Source organism: Corvus kubaryi, unplaced genomic scaffold (assembly GCF_017639235.1).
Source record: "Corvus kubaryi isolate FWS band 111438036 unplaced genomic scaffold, C.kubaryi_AGA036_p1.0 37398, whole genome shotgun sequence".
Taxonomy (NCBI): Eukaryota; Metazoa; Chordata; class Aves; order Passeriformes; family Corvidae; genus Corvus; species Corvus kubaryi.
The window spans coordinates 874254-894141 of record NW_024581137.1 but is presented as its reverse complement, the minus strand read 5'-3'; the positions used below and the strand labels follow the sequence as shown (position 1 = coordinate 894141).

General features: G+C 50.4%; 1 protein-coding gene across 7 annotated transcripts in view; it reads right to left on the bottom strand.

The window, feature by feature from the left end:
• The window catches only part of NFATC1 (nuclear factor of activated T cells 1), a 113133-nt gene extending 93433 nt beyond the window's left edge, over positions 1-19700 (bottom strand). For 5 of the 7 annotated variants that reach the window (XM_042043602.1, XM_042043604.1, XM_042043606.1 and 2 more), the window contains exons 1-3: positions 19209-19700; positions 9229-10327; positions 14-173 (exon numbers count right to left, since the gene is read on the bottom strand). In XM_042043602.1, the coding sequence (XP_041899536.1) occupies positions 14-173; positions 9229-10327; positions 19209-19341 (1392 nt within the window). In that variant the 5' untranslated portion in view covers positions 19342-19700. Of the gene's footprint in view, positions 1-13; positions 174-9228; positions 10328-15126; positions 15385-19208 lie in introns of those variants that run through there. The other 2 variants (XM_042043600.1, XM_042043601.1) reach the window with 2 other exon arrangements.
• Between the last annotated feature and the right edge of the window lie 188 nt (positions 19701-19888).

Sequence of the window (19888 nt, the reverse complement as noted above, 5' to 3'; positions counted from 1 at the left end):
CATGGTTTTGTACCTGCACAATGGGGTGGCCCCCCGCAGATGCCTTCACAGCCCCTCGACTGCCTTCTGTCTCATAATGAGCTCGGTGGTGGGATTTCGGCTGCACTTCGATACGTAGTTCGTAAGGTCCTGAGTGAGATGGCAGCTGCCAATCAAGAGCAGGCAGAGATGGGCTGCAATGGAAAGGAAAACGGATTAAAAATTAACATCAAGTATGTGATCATAAACCACAAGTGGCCGTCACTATTACTTTAGACACCGTTTCTCAGAGTTCATCCTTCACCATCTTACAGTTAAAATTTCACCAATAAGGATAATGCCATAAGTAATTTAGGAGCTAATGGCTATTTTAGGAAGATTTATGGGTCGAGCGTATCTGTTGGACCAGATGCTATCTGATTTGTATCCAAAATCGATAATTTTTAAGACACAGATTACAAATATCTTAATATATTAACTCTTGAAGCAAAAGAAAAAAGGTAGGCAGAAAGACACGGGGAGTTTTAGGAAGAAGATTTCTGCAGTTAAAGTGAATGCCAAACTAGTTTAGCATTTAATGAATCTAATGGGTTTCAACAAATCTGTTCTGTTTACAGGGGGTAGAAAGAAGAAAAAAAGCCATTTCCCTGCTTCACTCCCAACACAAAGCATGTCTGAGAGTCTTGTGAAGCAAAGCCGATCTCTTTTGGGTTAACGCACTGCAAAGGAGCAAGCTCTGAAGTCAGAACTTGCTTATGAATCCTATTGATGGTGATGAGCAAGCCTGTAGAAAACGCAGCTCACTCTTCTGGCTCAGTACTGACCCTGCAATTAACTAAAATACTAAGGACTCATTACCATCATGCAGCCCGACAGCATGCAATGGTGGGGAAGAGGCATTCTTAGAAACCCTCTTCCAGTACAAAAGCACACTTGAAAATAGCTGGGAGACCTCTAAGAAATGCCAACTTGATGCTTTGAAAGAAAAGAAACAAGGACTGTAGAAACAGCAGCCCTGAGACACACTTACTAATCTTAAAATTGAAGCAATAAGCTTCACAATTAAAACACTAATTTCATGTCCACTCTATATTCTTTTCTTTGGTGAATTGTCTTCACTGAGTGTTGTTCAAAAGTCTTTACAAGTAGTTAAACAGCACAACTGCAACACACTCCCCTGCCCTTTTATGTAAAACTTTGTTACTTCTCCCATCAGCCTGGAGAAGATGACCAGCAAGCAGAAAATCGTGTCCCTCAAACCTTTGTAGCTGCCATGGGCCAGGGCTCCCTGGTGCTGTGAGAGGACTTGGGCCACCACCACCTGCAGGTGAGGACGCTGAGGGCTCAACAGCTCTCCCCAGCCTGCAAGGAGTCCGGGCACTGAGGGTTTACTGGATCCTTGCCTCACTGCTACAGCCCGGGAGCAAGGACAGTCTGAGCAGCAGGGATCACGGCTGAAATGAGCTGCCCGAGAAGGAAAGGATGTGCAAGAGCTTCCGCAACGGATGCATATACTGCAAATATTCAGCTGGAGGCTGGATATTCCATCTTACCACCCCAGTGATCCACACTCGCTGCACTTGTCGCTTCTCAGGCATTACAGCTCTCACATTCCCCAAGGCAGCCCTGCTGGCTCCACTGCAGAACGGGGTTTCTACCACTAGCACAGGCAGGTTTTTTGCTTTGCCTTTTGGGTTTTTGTGAGTGCTTACCCAGCCCTGTATCATGAGCATATTGAACTCATATCTGCTACTGGCTGTGTGCATATGCACTGCTGAGACTTCAGGTGGTGCTAAGTTTTCCTACATTATCTTCATTGTTTACAAGTCTGAGCCATGTATTTGCATGTCTATGGACACACACCATACACATTACAGGGGTCAGCTGGAGCCACTAAGTCCCATCCTGGGTGAGGACCAGGATCACTTTTGCTTCCTGGGCACCTCCTGTTACCCCAGGACGGCTCACTGGCAGGTTGCCAAACTTCCAGCTATTCTGTTCTCCAGCCCTCAGGACATGGAGATCCGTAGCAGAGAGGAAGTATCCATCCCAGCTCACTCTAAGTGGGAGCTCATCTAAAAGAAACTCGTTGTCTCTGTGCAGGTTCCGAGCTTCCATGAACAACTGGAGTCAGAAGAAGCCAGGGGGGCACTCTCTCTCCACTGCCAGGGACAAACCCTGAATTTGCCTTCTGCCACTCCACACATGGAAGCCCCTGCCTCGGCTATAGGCAGGATGTTGCACCTTCTGAGCTCCTGTGCAAGCCTCTCCCCCAAAATGCCCAGGGCCCAGCCTGGAGGTGAGGGGAAGCTCTTCTACTACTACACACTCATACAAGGAATGAAGAGACAGCAGAAAATTACAGACAAATGGCCATTGTATGTAGCCACTGCTCTTTGCCTAGCACTTTAGATACACATGTTTTAGTCTGGAAAAAAAATTCTGGATGAAGCATATTTGACTAATGATAAATGACAAAGAGCAGAGCAAAACAGCTGTGCCTCTCCTGGTGATGATCAGCACACATTTTTAAACAGATGTTTCTGGTTTTAAGTAAATTCTCACTTGATGGATTTTTTTTTTTTTCTGAGGACACAACATCCATCAGGTTAGAAATTTTTAACACTTAATTAAAAAGGACAACTCTGACTGACAGCATGAAGCCCTCAAGTGAAGAGGGTTGGGTTTTTTTTAAGATACATTGAAGTGATAGCTTTGTAATTAATGATATCTCTTTAAAAAAATAGAACCAAAGAAAAACCACACAAACTCCTTTCAAATCAGCACCTGAAAATGTTAATATAATTAAGTTGTAAAATTCATGTTCTCAAGTAAAGCCTGCAAATATAAATACAGTGTGCTGTTAGCCTGAAATCTATAATCAAAATTCCAAAGCACCACCTGTCCAATTATAAATTGACAATTAATGGGAGTTTTCCTGATAAAGGAAGCAAAGTGATGCATTTAGCAGTGTCATGGACTGGGGCTGTCAGAGCTATTTCCTATGTTAGGTTATCTTCATCATGCACTTAATTTCCTGTGGCTAAACGTGGTTAAAGGAAAAAGCCACTGAGCAAATGGTGTAGTGGTAAAATCAAATCTGGTTGCTGCAAATACCAATTTGAAAAGGCCCAAACTACCTCATCAAGCCAGTGTCACGTGGAGGGGAGAAGAGCCCCACCACAGCAGTCAAGAAGAGGAATAAAATGTCTTCATGAAGTCTTCCTATCAAATACACATCAGTGTTTTGCCCTCAGATCGCATTTTCCACCAGCTGAAAACCTGTCCCGTTCCTTTCCGTGCCATAATAAATCTCACTGCAGTCCTCCTAAATGCTGTAATGAGGTATGGTTGCTTCAAGGCAGGTTCACAAAACCTGGTGCTAGGCTGTAGAAAACTGGCTCAATATAACTCCATCCTACATAAATCAGATTAAAAACCAGATGAATAGTGATTTATTTTGCATACACCAGATACACAATATGATTAAATCAAAAACAGATTATCCAGTCTGGCTGACTTCTGTCTTTAGCAGAAAGATTTATCAAGTTACAAAAAAACAGAAAAAAAAAAAAAAAAGAAAGATACTAAGCAGCCCACTGGAATATAGACAGGGAGGAAACAAAGCCAAAAACTTCTGCTAAACTTTGTAAAGGTCTTTAAACTCCATTTTCACATGACTGCTATCCATTTGGGAATTAAATTACCATTACGCTTTCTAAGCTATTAGATGCCCACGGCCACTTGAAAAAGAGATTCACAAACACTTTTTGTCCCAAACTGAAGAAGGTATAAGAACAACTGCCAGTCTCACCCTGGGACTAACCCTGCTCTTGGCCAAGTACCACAGCACAGTCATCTACCCCAGACAGCTGCCTAGGAGAAGATGCTCAATGTCTTTCAGCATCTGAAGTAAAGTGAGTGACCTAGAAGGAGGACAGCTGAGACTGGGTGCCCTGTGCTAAACTTATGTTTTTATGACAAGGAGTTTTCCTATAGAAACAAAATCACAAACTAGAAAAACCACAGGGCTGCTGAAACTTCTACCAGGCTGCTAGCTTGAACCTGCTCCAACTCTGCACCAAATGCAAATATGGTTACAATTTATTATTTATTACTTGTCTCACATTGAAGTGGATGCCTATGAAAGATCCCTGTGTGTGATTTTGAAAGAGTAAGAAAACAACGGTGATGGCTACGTGTCCACCAGGCTTGACTGTGGTCTGAAAAATACACCTGCTTTATATTTCACCTATGACTTAACGTGGGCAGATTTTACTCTCTCTTTTTTTGAATTTCCTGTCTGACAATTGAGCAATCTGGCTGCGAGCTGTTAAAATAGATGCTGTGTCCCACCTCAGACTTGGCTGTATTTTGCTGGCATGTGGAGCAAGTAGCTCCTCCGTGAAGCGCACGAGGCGCACTGGAATTGCTCATGCTGAAGTCTGAAAACATGAGTCGTTGTCATTCTCCCACATAATACTTTCACACTACTGTCCTAAAAATTCACACTCAGAGATTGGTTTGCATGGGAAGTTTCACATTTGATGGCTTAGAGAAAGGACAAGAAACTATTGCTGCAGGAATGGAGATAAGTGGCTGGCATTGCATTTCTGCTTGTTCTGAATTTAGAATCCTGGGGTGTTAATGAGCTGGTGGAGGAAGGCCATTAATAAGATGCTCACAGGGTTGTTTGAATGAACTGAAAAACAGTTGGGAGATAGCTTGGGGAAGATTAAATCAAACAAACAAACAAAAATGTATCAGTTTACTGAGACAGCCTTCCAAGTAGTCTTCAGCCTTATGGTACAGCAACCGAATGTAATCAAAAGTCCCTGCTACATGATGGCAAATGAAACATGTTGAAAGCATCCAAATATCCCTATCCAGCAGGAATATAGCAGAAAAGAGAAAAAGGTTAGCAGCATTTCGGGCTCTTCCCCATCCATGTCCCAGCACTGGCCCCTCAATTAACACTAACGAGTCCCAGGAGATGGTCACTGCCACACAACCACAAGTCCCCACTTCACTGAGTCTTGCCCAGACAGCCCTGCCTTTGCTTTGTCTGAGGAACTTCCTCTCGCCTGCCATAAACATGCAAGCTTGCCATGGATGCACAGGTCAGCAAATCCGGTTCTACTGCACTGCTGACTATCTCTTCTCATCTTAAGATTGCTGGTGCCTTTTTCCTCCTTCAGAAAACCCCAATTTCTTGAGAAACTCAATTTTTCCCTAGTAGGGTTGCCCTCTATCTCATGATCTGGAACAAAACACCTCTTAAAAAAAAAAAAAAAGGCAAAATCAAAGGCATCTGAAAAGTCCACAAATCAAAAGAAAGAAGAAAAATGTCTACAACATTTTAAAATCATAGCTTGTACGGAAATCATATGGTTTGGAGCCTCAATTTTTGCATGCTTGAGTTTAATACTGTCAGAGTCCCAAAAGTAGAATCCAAAAATCCACAAAAAACCCCCCAAAAAGCCCATTGATGCAAACAAAAGTCAAATGTGCTTTTGCAACTTGCAGACAGGTATCCAACCATACATTCCCTAGGTAAAAACTTCAGTCTCCATATGTAAAACTACATGACCATGTGTCTCTGAGGTCAAAAACATACATGCATATTGTTGAGGTTGAAAAAGAGACTGCAGCTAAAGAAAATGTGGCTTTTGACGGTTAAAAAAATAAACTGTGGAAGAAAACACCACAGGGAGCTTTTAAAATTTACCTGTCTACTCCTGGAAACTCCTTTTGGTGTGGTAGACCTCATATATGCCATATGCCCAACCAACAAACCCAACCATTTCTCTTCCTCCTGAAAAACACTGCTTTTAGTGCAAACTCAAGTGTTAAAGGCCAACACACTCCTTGGATTAAATCGATAACACTTGATATAACTACAATGCATTACTTTTCAAAGAGTAAGAAACTGCCTCCAGGAAATTTCAGGTTGTGTTTACTCAAATACAGCAGGTGAAGAGGAAGTCATAAAATGTGCAAGATACTCAGCAGCATGGCACTTTGGTGAGTGCCTATACTTTTTGCTGTGATACAGGGTGATTTAGGACGTGCTTATGAGCAGGTACGGAATACAAAAAATAGGATTTTAGTTTGGAAATAGTCCCTAACAGTGCCCCCATAGCTGAGGGCAGAAGTCCAGTCCTGTACTTCCATTTTGACATTTTTGTCCACAATACATTCTGCATTACACAGCACTTAGGAGCGATGGAGAAACGGCACAGAAGGAACACCACTGACACAGCAAGGGCTTGAGAAACACAGACCATCACCTGCTTGTACAGTAACTGCCCAGTGGAGTGGTTCTCTTAAAATTATTTGCTGTGTTAACTCTAAGAGAGAGACTCCAGACAGAAACTTGTTGCATTTGAGTGAAACAGCACAATGCATAAATACCAAAATAAAAAAAGATCTTTGAGATAAAAGCTGAAAGAGAGCTTCATAAAGACCATCTCTTGACTCTCTGCATCATGATTTACCTCCAGGACTTTTTGAGGCAGACTGGTTATTTAGATAACTCATTTCGATCTAGAAAAGGTATGATTCCCCTTGTTACCTCAGGGTTTGTTCCAATGCTTCTCCTGAAACCTGTGCTTGGTCTCTAAGTATTTTCTATATCCAAAGATTTGGTGCAAGGCCCTGGGCTACAACCAAAGGACTGCAGACAAATCCCCACCAGTCCTGGGTTAACCTGTGCAGCTCAAGCCTCAGCTGCGAGGTCAGGCTCTACCCTCCCACCCCGTCCTGTGATCCCCTGCACCCGCGTGCCGAGTCCCATGCAAGAACAGTCACATGTTCGTAGTCTGGAGGGAGAAGTGTGAGCCCAGATCTGCAGCAAAGAGCCCACAGCCTGGGGACCGGGCTGAGCATCCGAGCTCACGAAACACATAAACACTCTATTTCTGTTAAGGCAGGCATTATTAGACTCTCATTACATACTCTTATTACTCCCCTGCTCCAGGATTCGAAAAGCCTAAAGCAGACTGAACTTTAATTATGACAAATTAAAAACATCATCAATTTTAGAAACAACAGCAAAAAGCAGTTCCCCTTTTAGACTGATGCCCACTATAAAACCTTGGGAAAGGAGACAGCACTCAGCCGATGGTCTGCCTGAGCCTGCTCCCTTCTGCTCCCAGAGAGATGAGAATGCAAGAGAGGGAGGGAAAAGCATCAGTGATTTTCCAAGGCATGCTGGCTTTTGATGAAAACTGTACCGCATATTCAGGAAGAGAGAGAGGAGGTAATCAAATCTGGTTATCTCAAAACCATTATGACTGGGTAGATTTTGGAGCCGGAGTTATTTGTTGGAATCCACCCCTCCAGCCCTCGCGTTTGAAATAGAACAGATGTGCAACATAACAGGAAAAAAATCCAGCTCTATTGTGACAAATTCTTAACCAATTTTTTTGGAAAGATTTAAAATAACAGTTTCTGTTGCGTAGGCTGTGATCCTGTTGACGTCTGTGTTCAGTAGCCCAGCACTTTCATATACATAAAACGAGAGGTATTTTTGGTGGAAGGAAGCACTGTCAGTGTATCCGATTGGTAAAATAACTTAAAAATCACATTTCAACAGTAACTTCCAACTGCCCTAGAGCACGAGTTAATGAGATCACATGGAAACATACTGCAAACCAGGAAACATATTTTATACAAGACCAAAACAGTGGAAAAAAATGTTAAATACACAACATAGTGGGGCTTCGTTCTGTGCACTTCACCTTTCTTGTTTGTGTTAGTGCACAGGCACACCGGGTGCCTCCTGACGGACCGTGGCACAGCGCCTACAGCCGCTTGCTGCAACGGAAAGATAAAAGCCTGTTTGGTCAAACTGTCCTACTCCTGCCCTTGAAGTTGTCGGCAAAAAGCTGCCCCGGACACAACAGCCAAGGGCCGGCCTCTCTGTTGAACGTGGGCTACTTGGCACTACAGTGGGTGAACATAAAAGGCTTTTTCTAAGTAAATGGGAAGGCTCTGAAGGATTTACCTGGTGTTAGAAGTCTCCACCCCAGCTCTGAAAGGCAGTGAGTGCCTAACTCTGGGTGGTCAGACCCAAAGGGGTTGTTGCGTTTCCCAGTGCTAAATTGAGCCAGGGTCTTGAAAGGAGCTTGGCAATGCAGAGGAGAAGGAGAACGATGAGGAAGGTGAGTGTGCTGTAACACAAAGAGCCATGCACCATTCCACCACAGTTTCGGGAGACAGCACATGGCAGAGAGGTGCTGGCTAAAGAAAGGTGAGACTGACAAGGTTGAGAACCAGGGAATGCATTGCTAATTGAAACATTTCAGCTACATTCTCACTGCTTTCATTTTGAGAAAGGCAGCTTCACTGTCAAGAGCAAGAAGCCAGGCGTGCTTGGGGAAGAGGAGAAAAAGGGGAGACCATCAAAACCAGGGACTGGGAACAGCCTACTAACCCTTGGAAAGCTGAACTATTTTCCTGAACCACATGCTTCTACATATTACAGCTTCCAGAAGACTCCAAAATAAAGTGTATACTGAGACAGAAAGAGAATGCAATGAATGTAACTCAGATTTTGGCTATTCTGTGCTGCTTCCTACCCAGAGCCCTTTTGTGATAAATAAATTTGATGAACAGATTGAACCACTATCCGCTGAAAAATTAGGTTTTCTTCTTTAAACAGAAGTAGTGGGAAAGATGGAAAAACCCAGAAAACCACTGTCCTGAAGAGACAGAAAAAGATTGATAGACAGCCTCCAGATGAGCTGAAATAATTTCAGACAAGCTGAAATAATTCACAAAAGAACCATATTCTTACTTAACTTGTATTCACTGTGCATAAAGCATAAATGTAAAAGGCCCTGCAACAGTCACCATAATGAGACCATATCCTTGTCCTACCATATAAAAATACTGAGACTTAATAAACTTTAAGTAAAGCCACAGGTTTCATGGCACCCAATTGGCCCACTGCCTGAGCTTCTGAACGTCCCATTTCCAGACTGCCCAGTCTAGGGCTCATCCCCTGGGAAGTGGATAACTGGTTACAACCTATGCATAGCCAGCTCCTAGAACAGCCTCTTTTACCCTTCAAGGCTTTACTTGTGGTCACACCACACCAACAACAGAGGCAGTGTCACAAGACACAGTTAAGTGGAGTGAGTGGATGGGCAGATTTGGGAGGAAGCAGAGACAGAAAAGGGAAGGAGGAAACAAAAGCATGCAGTAAAGATACTATTGGGATTGCCCTGAGTTGGGGTTCCTTACCTCATGTAGGATGTTGGAGACAGAGGCTTTGGTTTGGCCCACTGGTAGGGATGCTGTGGCACAGACAGGTACTGCTCGCAGAAGTTTCCCTTCCTGATGTGCTGAAAGCTGGAGAAGTCTTCTGGTGACAAATCAGCAGTTGGCGACATGGTCCCATGATCCTCGCCAGCCGGTTCAGTTTTGAGAGTCATGGATGGGGTGTGATCAATGGCGGTCTTCCTCGACTTGATGGGAATCCCATCATTCATATCGATGGTGCTGTCAGTGGTGAGGGCATTGATGGCAGCGACGATGGCGGAGCTGGTGTACTGGTTTGTGTTTCCCAGCCAAGTGTCATCCGTGACACTCACCCGCGGTGAGTTTTGCGGAGAAGGAGTGGGGGAGTGGTGTGGGGAATAGGAGGTCTGCCGGCCATTAAGGCTGTACTTCCTCTTGTTGCAGGGAGATGGAGGCCTGGAGTTGCGAGCCCCCAGCCAGTTCTCCTCTGTGATGCTCGTTCTAGGAGATGTTGATGGAGAGTGCCTTGGGGAACTGAGCAAAGTACAGGCCACCATGCTGCGTTGGTAGCCCTCCTCTGTGTCAGTGGTCTTCGGAGAGACACACGGGGATTGCCACGGAGAGGTCTGAGGTGAAGTGTATGGATACGAGTAGTTAGACTCATAGGAAGACGCTTCAGAGTTGCAGCTTCTGGAAGACAAGCTACTTGCTGGACTGAGGCACGACGGGTCTCTGTATGCCTCGATGTTTGGCAAGTTCAAAGTGGCAGTGGAAGGCGACCGCTTGGTGTTAGGGATGGCCTCCTCCACCTCATCGTGGAAAAACTGGTTGTTGTTATGATGCAATCCCATGTAAGACGTGATCTCAATTCTGGGGCTCTCCAGTGCTGGAGCTCCATTAGGTCTCATGTTTGGTGGCAGGTAGTATTCGGAGGCCGCGCTGTCAATGTGTCCTCCATATCCAGAGGGATGGTTTGCCGATGGGACAACTGAAATGACGGGATTTGATGTCTGCAGGCCATGACATGGAGTTGACAATGAGGAATGTGCCACATTTAGAGGCAAGCCAGCACTTACATTTGAAGATGCATAATTATAGTGTTCTGGAAGAAACAAACAAACAACGAAGAATGACATGAGGTGCTGCACAAATAATACTCACTTAGTAACATACCCAGCTGAAATGGAGGGACATGGCACAACACACAAAAGCACAGCTCTCCTTAACAACCCAGCCCACAGGTGTGCCATGCGGGGGGAGAGGCTGCAGACTAGCATCCTTGAAAATGCCACTAACTGAACAGCACAAGACAAGATATCTTGGGATGGAGGATGTACACAGAGTTGGTCTTGAGTACATGCTTCTTAGGTGAACCTTCAGAGCAAAAAATTGCGTCTTCAAACAACACTGTTTCAGGATTCCAGGAGACTGCAGCACTCAGAGATGCAACTAAAGAGATGTGTTTTTACATAAGTGAGCCTAATTCCCTCCCTGAAAAGTTGGAATACACAAAAAACACTGGACAAAAAAAAAAAGTGGAGGCAGACTAACGCAAAGAACAAGATCAATTGCATTCTGTTAAAAAAATTATACACAACTGAAATTTCCATTACATCAAGTTTCCAACTGGTTCCAGTTAACTAGGATTTTGGAAAAAGATGGATCTATTGACCTGCTCTGGTTTCTGGGACCACTTATCCTCCAGCCCAACTGGCAGAGGCCAGGTGAAGGATAAACATGGATGTCTCACTACTCAGCAACAGCTGAAATTCCACTGAAATTGCTGGTTATTGCGCATACCACATCAAGCGCTGCCAGCAGCGTGCTCTGGGACAGCTCTCCAACCATTTAACAGTGCCGGGTGTACACAAGCAAGAGCAGAGTTGCACAGCCACTGTGGAAAACCTGGAAGGTGACAGATCACTTCACAGCCTTGTGCCAATGGGCTCCCTGACTGAGCGCAGGGAACAACGTGCCCTTCACATGCCTCCATCCCTGCTGCACTACAGGAGCCAGCGTCTCAAAGCTGGTCCACACGGGATCATCTCTGCCTCGCCTCACTGTCTGCCTGCTGAAGGGACTCCTTCAGCTCTGCTCCCCCGTTCCAGGGATGCATATGTGACTCTTTTTGCCAGCCAGAGATATCAGTGGACTGCCCATGGGGGAGATGGGCAGCCCTCAACCAAGGACAACATGGCCCTGGTGCTCTGAGCTGTGGTGGGATGAGGAATCACCATCTCTAGTCTTTCCAAAATAGGGAGGCTCTGTGTCACCAGGACACATGAGCCAGACATGCAAGCCCTTATGCCAGTATCTCTTACTTTACTGGGAAAAGAGAGCAAAACCTTTGTAGCAGGGACAATGACCACTGAACTCTGAGTCTGGGTACAGGTTCTTCTCAGCAGTCTGGAAATGCACCCAGCTCCAGCCCCAAGATGCACCCAGCTCCAGCCCCAAGATGTGCTTGCAGTGCATCAGCCTTCCCCAAGGTTTATTATGGCAACAGCATCACTTTTCTGCAGGACAGAGGGAAACACTACATCCCCTGTCGCCACAGCCAGTCCACATGGGAAACCTGTCCCTTTCCATCCCAGGAGGCAAGATCCCTTGGCAGTCACCTTGCGCACCTTCCCTCGGATGATATGGAAAAGCTGTATTAATTACTGCAGCTGCTACTCCCGAGGCGACCAGGGAGCTCTGCAAATGCAAACGAGCCTCTGAGCTGGTAACCAGCACAGCCAGCTATTCTCTTTCTCTTGTTTATCAGCTCAGCCCTCTCTGGTGTCATCCACCTGTGATCCCATGCTCACCTTTCTCATTGGCAACAACTCCAAGGCAAACGGTACTTAGGAAAAATTAATGTGCCGTGGCAGCTTCACAGCAGCTCCAGCTGATGTATGTCATGGCAGGTAACGGTCAGGAATGATGAGCAACAACACCTTTTGAACTCGCTCTCTAGTCTGCCCTCAGATACTGGCCATTTGCTGAGGAAGGGTCACTAAATTACACTGCAGTGTGCCACAAATAACACTGGATTATTCAAAACATTGCTGCAGCTTCACGCTCTATTCAAACAACCAGGCAGGCAGGAAATACAGCAAAAGAGGTGCTACTTGACAAAATCCAACTGCATTGGTTACATGGAGGTGTAGATCTGCCTGGGGGATCAGAATCCCCTCCTTCCAAAATCAGTTCCCTTTTGTTGCTGCCCTGCCACTTGGCCGGACCACCTGGTGTCACTACAACCACCACCACTCCCCTCCTGCCCTTCGTACAACAGTGGTAAGACCTTATCTGTTTCAGAAATTAGCTCAGAGAAAGGGTCTACAGTAGCGCCTTCAGGGCAGCTTCAGCCCCTTCACTGCTTCTTCCAGCTCCAGAAGAAGGTGATGTCCATGGCGCCACATTGCTGCTGGGACACTGGCTATGCCCTTCTTCCACGTACTCTTCCACAGCCTCCTGGTCTGGCATATAGCTGGAAGGCACTGGTGACATAGCACAGCTGGGAATCGCTTTCCAGCCAGTCCCCACCATGCAGCCAGACAGCCCAGGCAGGGGACCAGGGGCTCAGCAGGCTGCCGCAGCTCTGCACCCACCAAGCGGGCTTTGCCTCTGCTGACTGCAAAATCAGTGCTTTTAGATCTTGTATGAAAAATAAATAAGTAAACAAACAAAATAACAGGGGTAAGTACTGTGAGCCCAGCAGTTCACTTAAATTCTAATGCATGACTAGGGTGAAATTCAAACACTGCAGTCTGCTGGAGATCTGCAGCCCAGGCTGAATAGGCAATATAAAGCTCAGATGAGCCTTTGGAATCCAGTTAAAAACAAATTATTAAAAGACAGGCTCAAGTGCTATGAGCAACAAGTTCCCTAATCCACATGGCAAGGAATAGCCACTTTTAGAACTATTATGCATTTTTTTAAAGCCAACTTTTAAAGGGCCAAGAAAAATCACATCATACAACTCATACAATAGTACTCAAAATAGAAAGATGCAAGATCCAAAGCCCTCCAAGCATATTTAGGTATCCTAAAACTACAGGCAGCATGTAGAAAATATGTCCACCAAATATAAAAGCCTCAAAGCCAGAACTAGGAACAGGATAGAGCCCTTGGTTTGTGAGCTAAAAACCACCAGCTACAATTTCTCAAAAAGCTCATTCTCCAAAACTTCCATATTCACAAAATTCATCAAACACACATCCATAGCCGGCATTTATAACATGCTGATGTTTTCCTCACCAGGGTGAATGAGACAGGCAGAAATAAAATGCTGCATCACGTAATGCAGCTGTGTAGGATATTTTGACAGTCCTGACGGGGATGAAAGGCAGGTAATGCTTTGCCATGGCATCACTGTTATGACTGTGATTCACAGAGGCATCCAGGACCAGTGTACTGACTACCAAGACACTTTTAATAGTGTATTCTAAAATCCTGAGCCAAACCCCAGTATCAGATAGATCAGCAGGTTTGTAACAGTTCCAACAAATCCACACTTAAGTACAACTAGGACAAGAAATTGGACCCTTTTGAGTTGTGAGCACACCTCCATATATTACATTTCCCTTTGTAGCAGTTAAAAAACTCCTTTTTTCCTCTAGTTAATTTCACAGCAAGCAAGCTTTATTCCTTTCATTAATGGGCTGATCCTGCAAGGCACTGGGCACCACCGTTTTATATTTAAATACTTTAAATAGGAATGCTGAACACCTGCAGTCTGTAGGGTCTTCAGAGAAGATGAGGGCTGTCTTACATTGCTCAAGATGAAGCCACATCTATGCCTGTGTTTAAATTCATGCTCTCAAAATTGCGTAATAGAGTTAGGTACTTTTCTCAGACTAGGACTTTGACACTTACTTTGCTTAGGCCCCTCCACTTTAGACACTTAGGTGTCTAATCACAAGCTTTAATCTGGAAAGCTTGGTGTGAAACTCTTGAAACTGCCTTTTTCTGAAAATTAGAAGCTCATAACAACTATTTGGACACTGACATTGTGCCAGAGAGGTGGGCAACTGGGAAGAGCTAGGAAGGTGCAAACACCTTCACTCATATCCTGGCAGGTTGCATTAGGCAGGCAAGGATTTGGAAACCTGCTAGAATTTACAGGCAAAAAGATAAGGCACATAGCAAACAGCCCTACTCTGAGGCAGCGTTAAGTCATCCACTTGTACACGACCTCTTTACGGTGACCCGCTATCACCGACAGCGCAACGAGTTAACCACGCACCAGGAAGCGGCAACCTCCTCTCTTCCGCCAGTTCCAGGCTTGTTCGCCTCATTTCCACCTCAAGTATTGCTAAAAGTCATAAAACAGACAGCCGGACCGAGTCACCAGAGTTGGGAACAGTTGTGACCCGTGACAAATTCACGCCCGTTATTTTTATTTGCAGATGACCTTCAAGCTAAACCCTGAGCCTATGCCCGGCTCACGGGGAGATGGGGAAAGGAGGCTGAAGTTTTCAGCGGGGCAACCTCTGTCACGGGCAAGACACAAAGACAGCGGGGAAAGCCGTGCGAGCGGCCAGCGAGGGGGTCCGCACATCGCAAACAACTCCAGACTTCTAAAAACTCTGCACCGGCGGCCTCCCGGGTCGTCTCCCCTTGCGCCTGGTTCAGCTGCTGCCAGGACCGCGCCAGATGAGCGCCGGCCGCCCGGGCAGGACTCTATCCCGGTCACCGCGGCCCCGCTCGCAGCTTCCCGGCGCGGCTCAGGCGACAAGCGCCACCCGAGGCCGGGCCGACCTGTCCGGACGGGACTGCCGGCTCCCCCGCCCCGCTCCCCGCGAGGGAAGGTAGCCTTTCCCCCTCCCGAACGGCGCAGCGCAAGGAGGGCGCCCCGCAGCATCCCGCCGCCAGCACCCCCGGAGGTGCCCCGGCCGCCCCGCCGCGACCCACCTCCACCCTCATCGCTGTGCTTGAACTCGAAGAGGAAATCGAAGTCAAACTCCTGCTCGGCCTCCACGCCCGTCATGGCTCCCGCCGCGACCCCCGCCACGCTCCGGCACCCTGGCAGCGGCGGTGGCGCAGCCCCGGCCCGCCCCGTCGGGCTCGCCTCGTCGCGCCCGGACACCTGCTGCCGGCGGGCCGGGCTGCGCGGAGCCCCGGCGCGGCGTGGGACGTCGGCCACTGCTGCGCTCGGTAACGTGACCTCGGCCCCGACGGGCGGCCTGTCTCGCTGCCGCCGCCGCTGCCGCCGCCTCCGATCCGCCCTCCCGCCCGCTGTTGATGTTTCCGGGTCGATGCAAACAACCGCGGTGCCCGGCCTCCCCCGTACCTCCCCGCCGGGGCTCTGCCCCTGCAGCGCAGCTCGTGCACCGCGGGCAGCCCTCGCCCCAGCAGGGGAACCCGGCACCGGGGGAGACCCCAGACCGCCGAGGGCTCGTCGTGGGCGGGATGGGGAGCCCGGGGGTGGGCGGGGAGCAGGACTTCACCTGCTCCCGACCGGCGGTAACGGCGGGGGGCCGGAGCGGCTCTTTCCGCGCTCCGGCGGGAGGGAAGCGGGGAGAGAGGGCTACTCAGCCCACTCAGGGGCGACACCGGCGTGTCCCCTCTTCGCTGAGGGCTGGTGAGGTTTCTTACGTGGGTGCCCACCACGCCGCGTCTGTGAGGCAGGAGGCTCCGCTTTCATTTATTTATTATTTATTTCACTTAGTCGCAGCACCCACTAGTGCCAGATGCTATAAAAAGCGCAGTAAAGCGGGGCTCGGAACGCTGCCGGCCGCCTCCGTGTGCCGGGGAGGGAAAGGTCCTCTCCGGGCCGCCGCCACACACCGGGAGGGCGCCTGCAAAGGGCTCCGGTGGCGGTGTGGGCACGGTTCTGCCCGGCCTGACCCTCTTTCCGGTCGTACAGGATAAAATTAGGGAAAAAGCAAATTAAGCCTTTCTTTATATTTCGAGGTGCTTTCCAGTCATGTTACACCGGCCGGTCTAAAGGTCCCCGCCAGGCAAAGGAGCGCCCGCCCCAGCAGCTCGGCTCGGCTCGGCTCGGCTCCTGAGTTGCCGAAGCTTCAGGCCAGATTTCAAAAGGAACAGTTTTTTTTAAGCAGTTATGGAAATAGTATTCTGTTATAAACTCAGGGAATACCATTTTCCAGGCTTGCGATTGAAATCTCCATCAGAAAGTGCCAGGAAAACACAATTTTTTTCCATCTGAGCCCATTATACTTTTCTCCCTCCTCGCCGGGACGAGCCTCGCTGCAGGCTGGGCTCTCGCAGGAGCCGAGCTGGGCTTTGCCCCGGAGGGCCCCTGAGTGCCGAAGTGCCGGGCTTGAGTCACCCGAGTGTGCTAAAGGCCTTGGCTACAGGGGAACCCCTCCCCCTGCGCCTGCCCCGACCGTGCTCGCCCCGGGGTGCCGGAGCAGGCCGCGGGCGGCCCGCCCCGGCTGGGGAGAGTCGCCGCGCCGCAGGGACGAGCGTCCTGCTTCACTCGTGCACGTCCCCCAGCCCTTGCCCCAGCGGTGGGTACGGATGTGCTCCCGCCCCTTTGCCCAGGGCCTACAGGCGGGACAGCCACCTCGCCCCAGCCACCACCAGTGTCACCCCCCCTGCCGCCGCTCTGCCCATCTCTGCTCCGGCGGGGAGGCGAGGAGAAGCTCCCAAGTACCTGCTGCCCTCGATCCTTCGCCTCTCCCGCATGTGGTACCTGCAAGGTGGGTAAACTGTCCCACACTATTTACGGACGGCTTGATTTGCCACTGACATCAATATTAGTGCTGTCAATGAAATATTTCGATTGGCACCCTTCCCTTGGAGAAATAGGAAAGATGTGTCATGGAAAGGTTAGAAACGAAGTGATATCCCATGTGGGGCCAGAGTAACAGTGACCCTCCCGTTAATAGCCCAGTTTGAAACAGTATCATTAAACGGAGGAAAAGGGAAGGAGCGATGGGGAGGGCGGTACACCCCAGCAAGGCCATTTCCGTGTCACCAGCTGCCCTTGCACGACCCACGGACCGATCCACCAGCTCAGCCGCTGCCCACCCAGCCTCTCCTTGGAGTTAACTGGAGTTGTTCTAACTCCATAAAGCAGGTTCAACAAGGGATGCATCAGACAGTCTGCTCCAGCTGCAGCCCCCCAGGCTGAAGGGGAATTTAACTTGTCCATGGCATTAAACCTGGTATAACCACTGGCATTTTCAAAGGTAAAGGACTCCACACCTCGCTACCACACAAAGAAAAAAGCGAGGTCCTCCCACTGGGACTCTTTGCGAATTTCTTCCCAGACTAAGCAAGAAATAAAGTATTTTCTTTGACTGTCGTAGTTTGGCAATCAAGTGGCACCTTAATTTGCAGGCAGCAATCCTGACACGCAGGGCTCCCCTACGTGTTTCCTGGATTGGGTCATGCTTTCTGGCTGGACTTATTTTCTTAATCCCTTACAAAATACACTACCATGGAAGAGAACTATCGACGAGGGTTGGTGCATTTTAACATAGGTATCAGAAATGCCACAGAAATAAAGAGGGGGGATATTTTTTTCCCTTTACAAGAAGCTGCAGAACACTTTCTGTGTCAGCTGCCTCTGGATGTAGTTTTTACAAGTGGGTGTATTCAGTGCCCTTGGAGCCCAGGGCATTGGAAGCGCCGTGCGTGCAGCCCACGGATGTCCGAGCGTGCGACTGGCATGCCAGCCACTTCTATTAAATACAGTGTAATTAGCTTCCATCCTTTCCATCCTAAAAGGCTCTCCATGCTTCACAAGCGGAGCCACAGTCAGAGCTCTGCTTGTAGCTTTTGCCCTGGCAGAATCTCGTCAACTGCAATGAACTCCTGGGGTGAAAATAGCTATATAAAAATAAAAATAAATATTAAAAAATCTTAAAAGACATGGGTCTTGAGCTCCCTTCCAGGTTTCCGGGGAAAAGCCCGGGGAATGGAGTCCCGTTGTCCCACGCTGCGGAATGAACGCGGAGGACATAGATGAGCCCCTCGCTTCGCTTCCTCACAACTTTCTCTGGCCGGGACGTGCGGGCTCGTTGCGCCCTGCTCGAGCCTCAGCAGCAGCCTCTGCAACGCGGCGGCACCACCGGACAGGGAGGAAACTTGGGAGCCGGGGACCAGCCGGGAGGGGAGGAGGGAGCACGGGACAGGGCAGCCGCCGAGCCCGCAGCGGGGAGCCGGGAGCTGCCCCGCACCTGCCGCGGCGCGGAGGAGATGCCCGGCGGGGATGCCCCCGGGGTCCCGCTGCCGGGGCCGAAAGGCGCCGTAAGGAGCGACGCGGTGCGAAAGTTTCGGCGATAGGCAGAGCGGTGCTGGATAGCGATGCTCCGGGGGAAGAACAGCGTCCCGATTGGCAAGAGGGGAGGGTGAAGTCGGTCCCCTCACCAGCCAGACGCTACCCCTGGCAGGGCCAAGTTCAGCCCAGAGGAGCTGCGCGCGTCCCGAGCCCCGCGCCCACCATCTGTCTCTCTAGAAACTTTGCCTCTGTGTTTTCAGGGCACTTTTCGCAGTAGGGGCAGAGAATGAAGCCGCGATTCAGAGCTGGGATAGCGGGGCAAGCGCTTCCCCGTAGACGGGCCGGCGGCGGCAGGGCGCCCGCCCAGGGGGGCGCGCGGTACGCGGAGCGGCAGAGCCCCGCAGCCCGGCCGCGGCGTGCCCGCCTGTCTCCGTGTGCCGGGAGCGCCGGTACAGCGCCTGGCACTGCCCGGGACTCCTTCTTTTTCCCAGGAGCGTGCGTTGGCTGCAGTGGTGGGCTGTTTACTGACCTCCCCTAGATCAAACCCCAGGATGGGGAGGGAATCCCCAAGCGTGTCCCACTGACCGGATCCCAGACGCCCTCGCCGGGAGCGGGCCCGGGCCCAGGGCCGGCGGGAAGCGGCCGGGAGCAGCGGCGCGGCCGCGGCGGCGCCGTGCGAGAGGCGAAAGAGACACCTATTGGCAAGCGGCCGCCGGCGAACCTCTGGGCCGCCGCGAGGAAACACCGGGGGACACCGCTGCCCGCCCGCCCGCCCTCCGCCCCCCGCAGCGCCGCCAGTTACCTTCCTCCGCCGCCTTCATGGTGCTGCCGAGCGGGCGGGCGCCGTCCTGCGGGGCCGCCGCCGGCCTCTCTCTCCCGCTGGATGGGTCCCGCGACGGCGGCGCGGCGGCGGCCGGCGGGGCAGCGCTTGGCATCCACCCGGCGGGGCGGCGGAGCCCGGAGCCGCGCCCTGGGCCACTGCCGGCCCCTCGTCGCCTGTCCCGCCTGTCCCGCGCCCCCCCGCCCGCCTTCACGACCCGGTGACCGGGGCCGCGCCGCCCCCGGCGTGGTAGCCGCGCCCGCGGAGGCACAGGAGCTCGCCGCCGCCGCCCCCCCCCGGGGACGGGGCATGGAGAGGAGGGCGGGTGTGCGTGGGGACTTCGGAAGCACTGCCCGCGCTGAGGCGACGGGACGGGGCGGCAGGCGCTGCCGCCCGCGGAGACCCGCAGGAAGGGGACGGGGGCAGTGAGTGTGCGGAGCGGGGAAGTCTCGCTCTGACGCAGGGCTGCGCGCCCGGCGCCGCCTTTTTAAAGCTGGAAAACACCCCCCCACCTCCCTTCCCCTCCCGGCCCCTCTCCCCGCCCCGGCCCCGTGATGTCAGCCGGGCCCCGGCCTCGCCGCCGGCGGGCGGCCAGCGGGAGGCGGGCACCGGCGGGCACCGACGGGCCCCGGCCGCCCGCCCCTCCGCGGGGCACGGCGCCC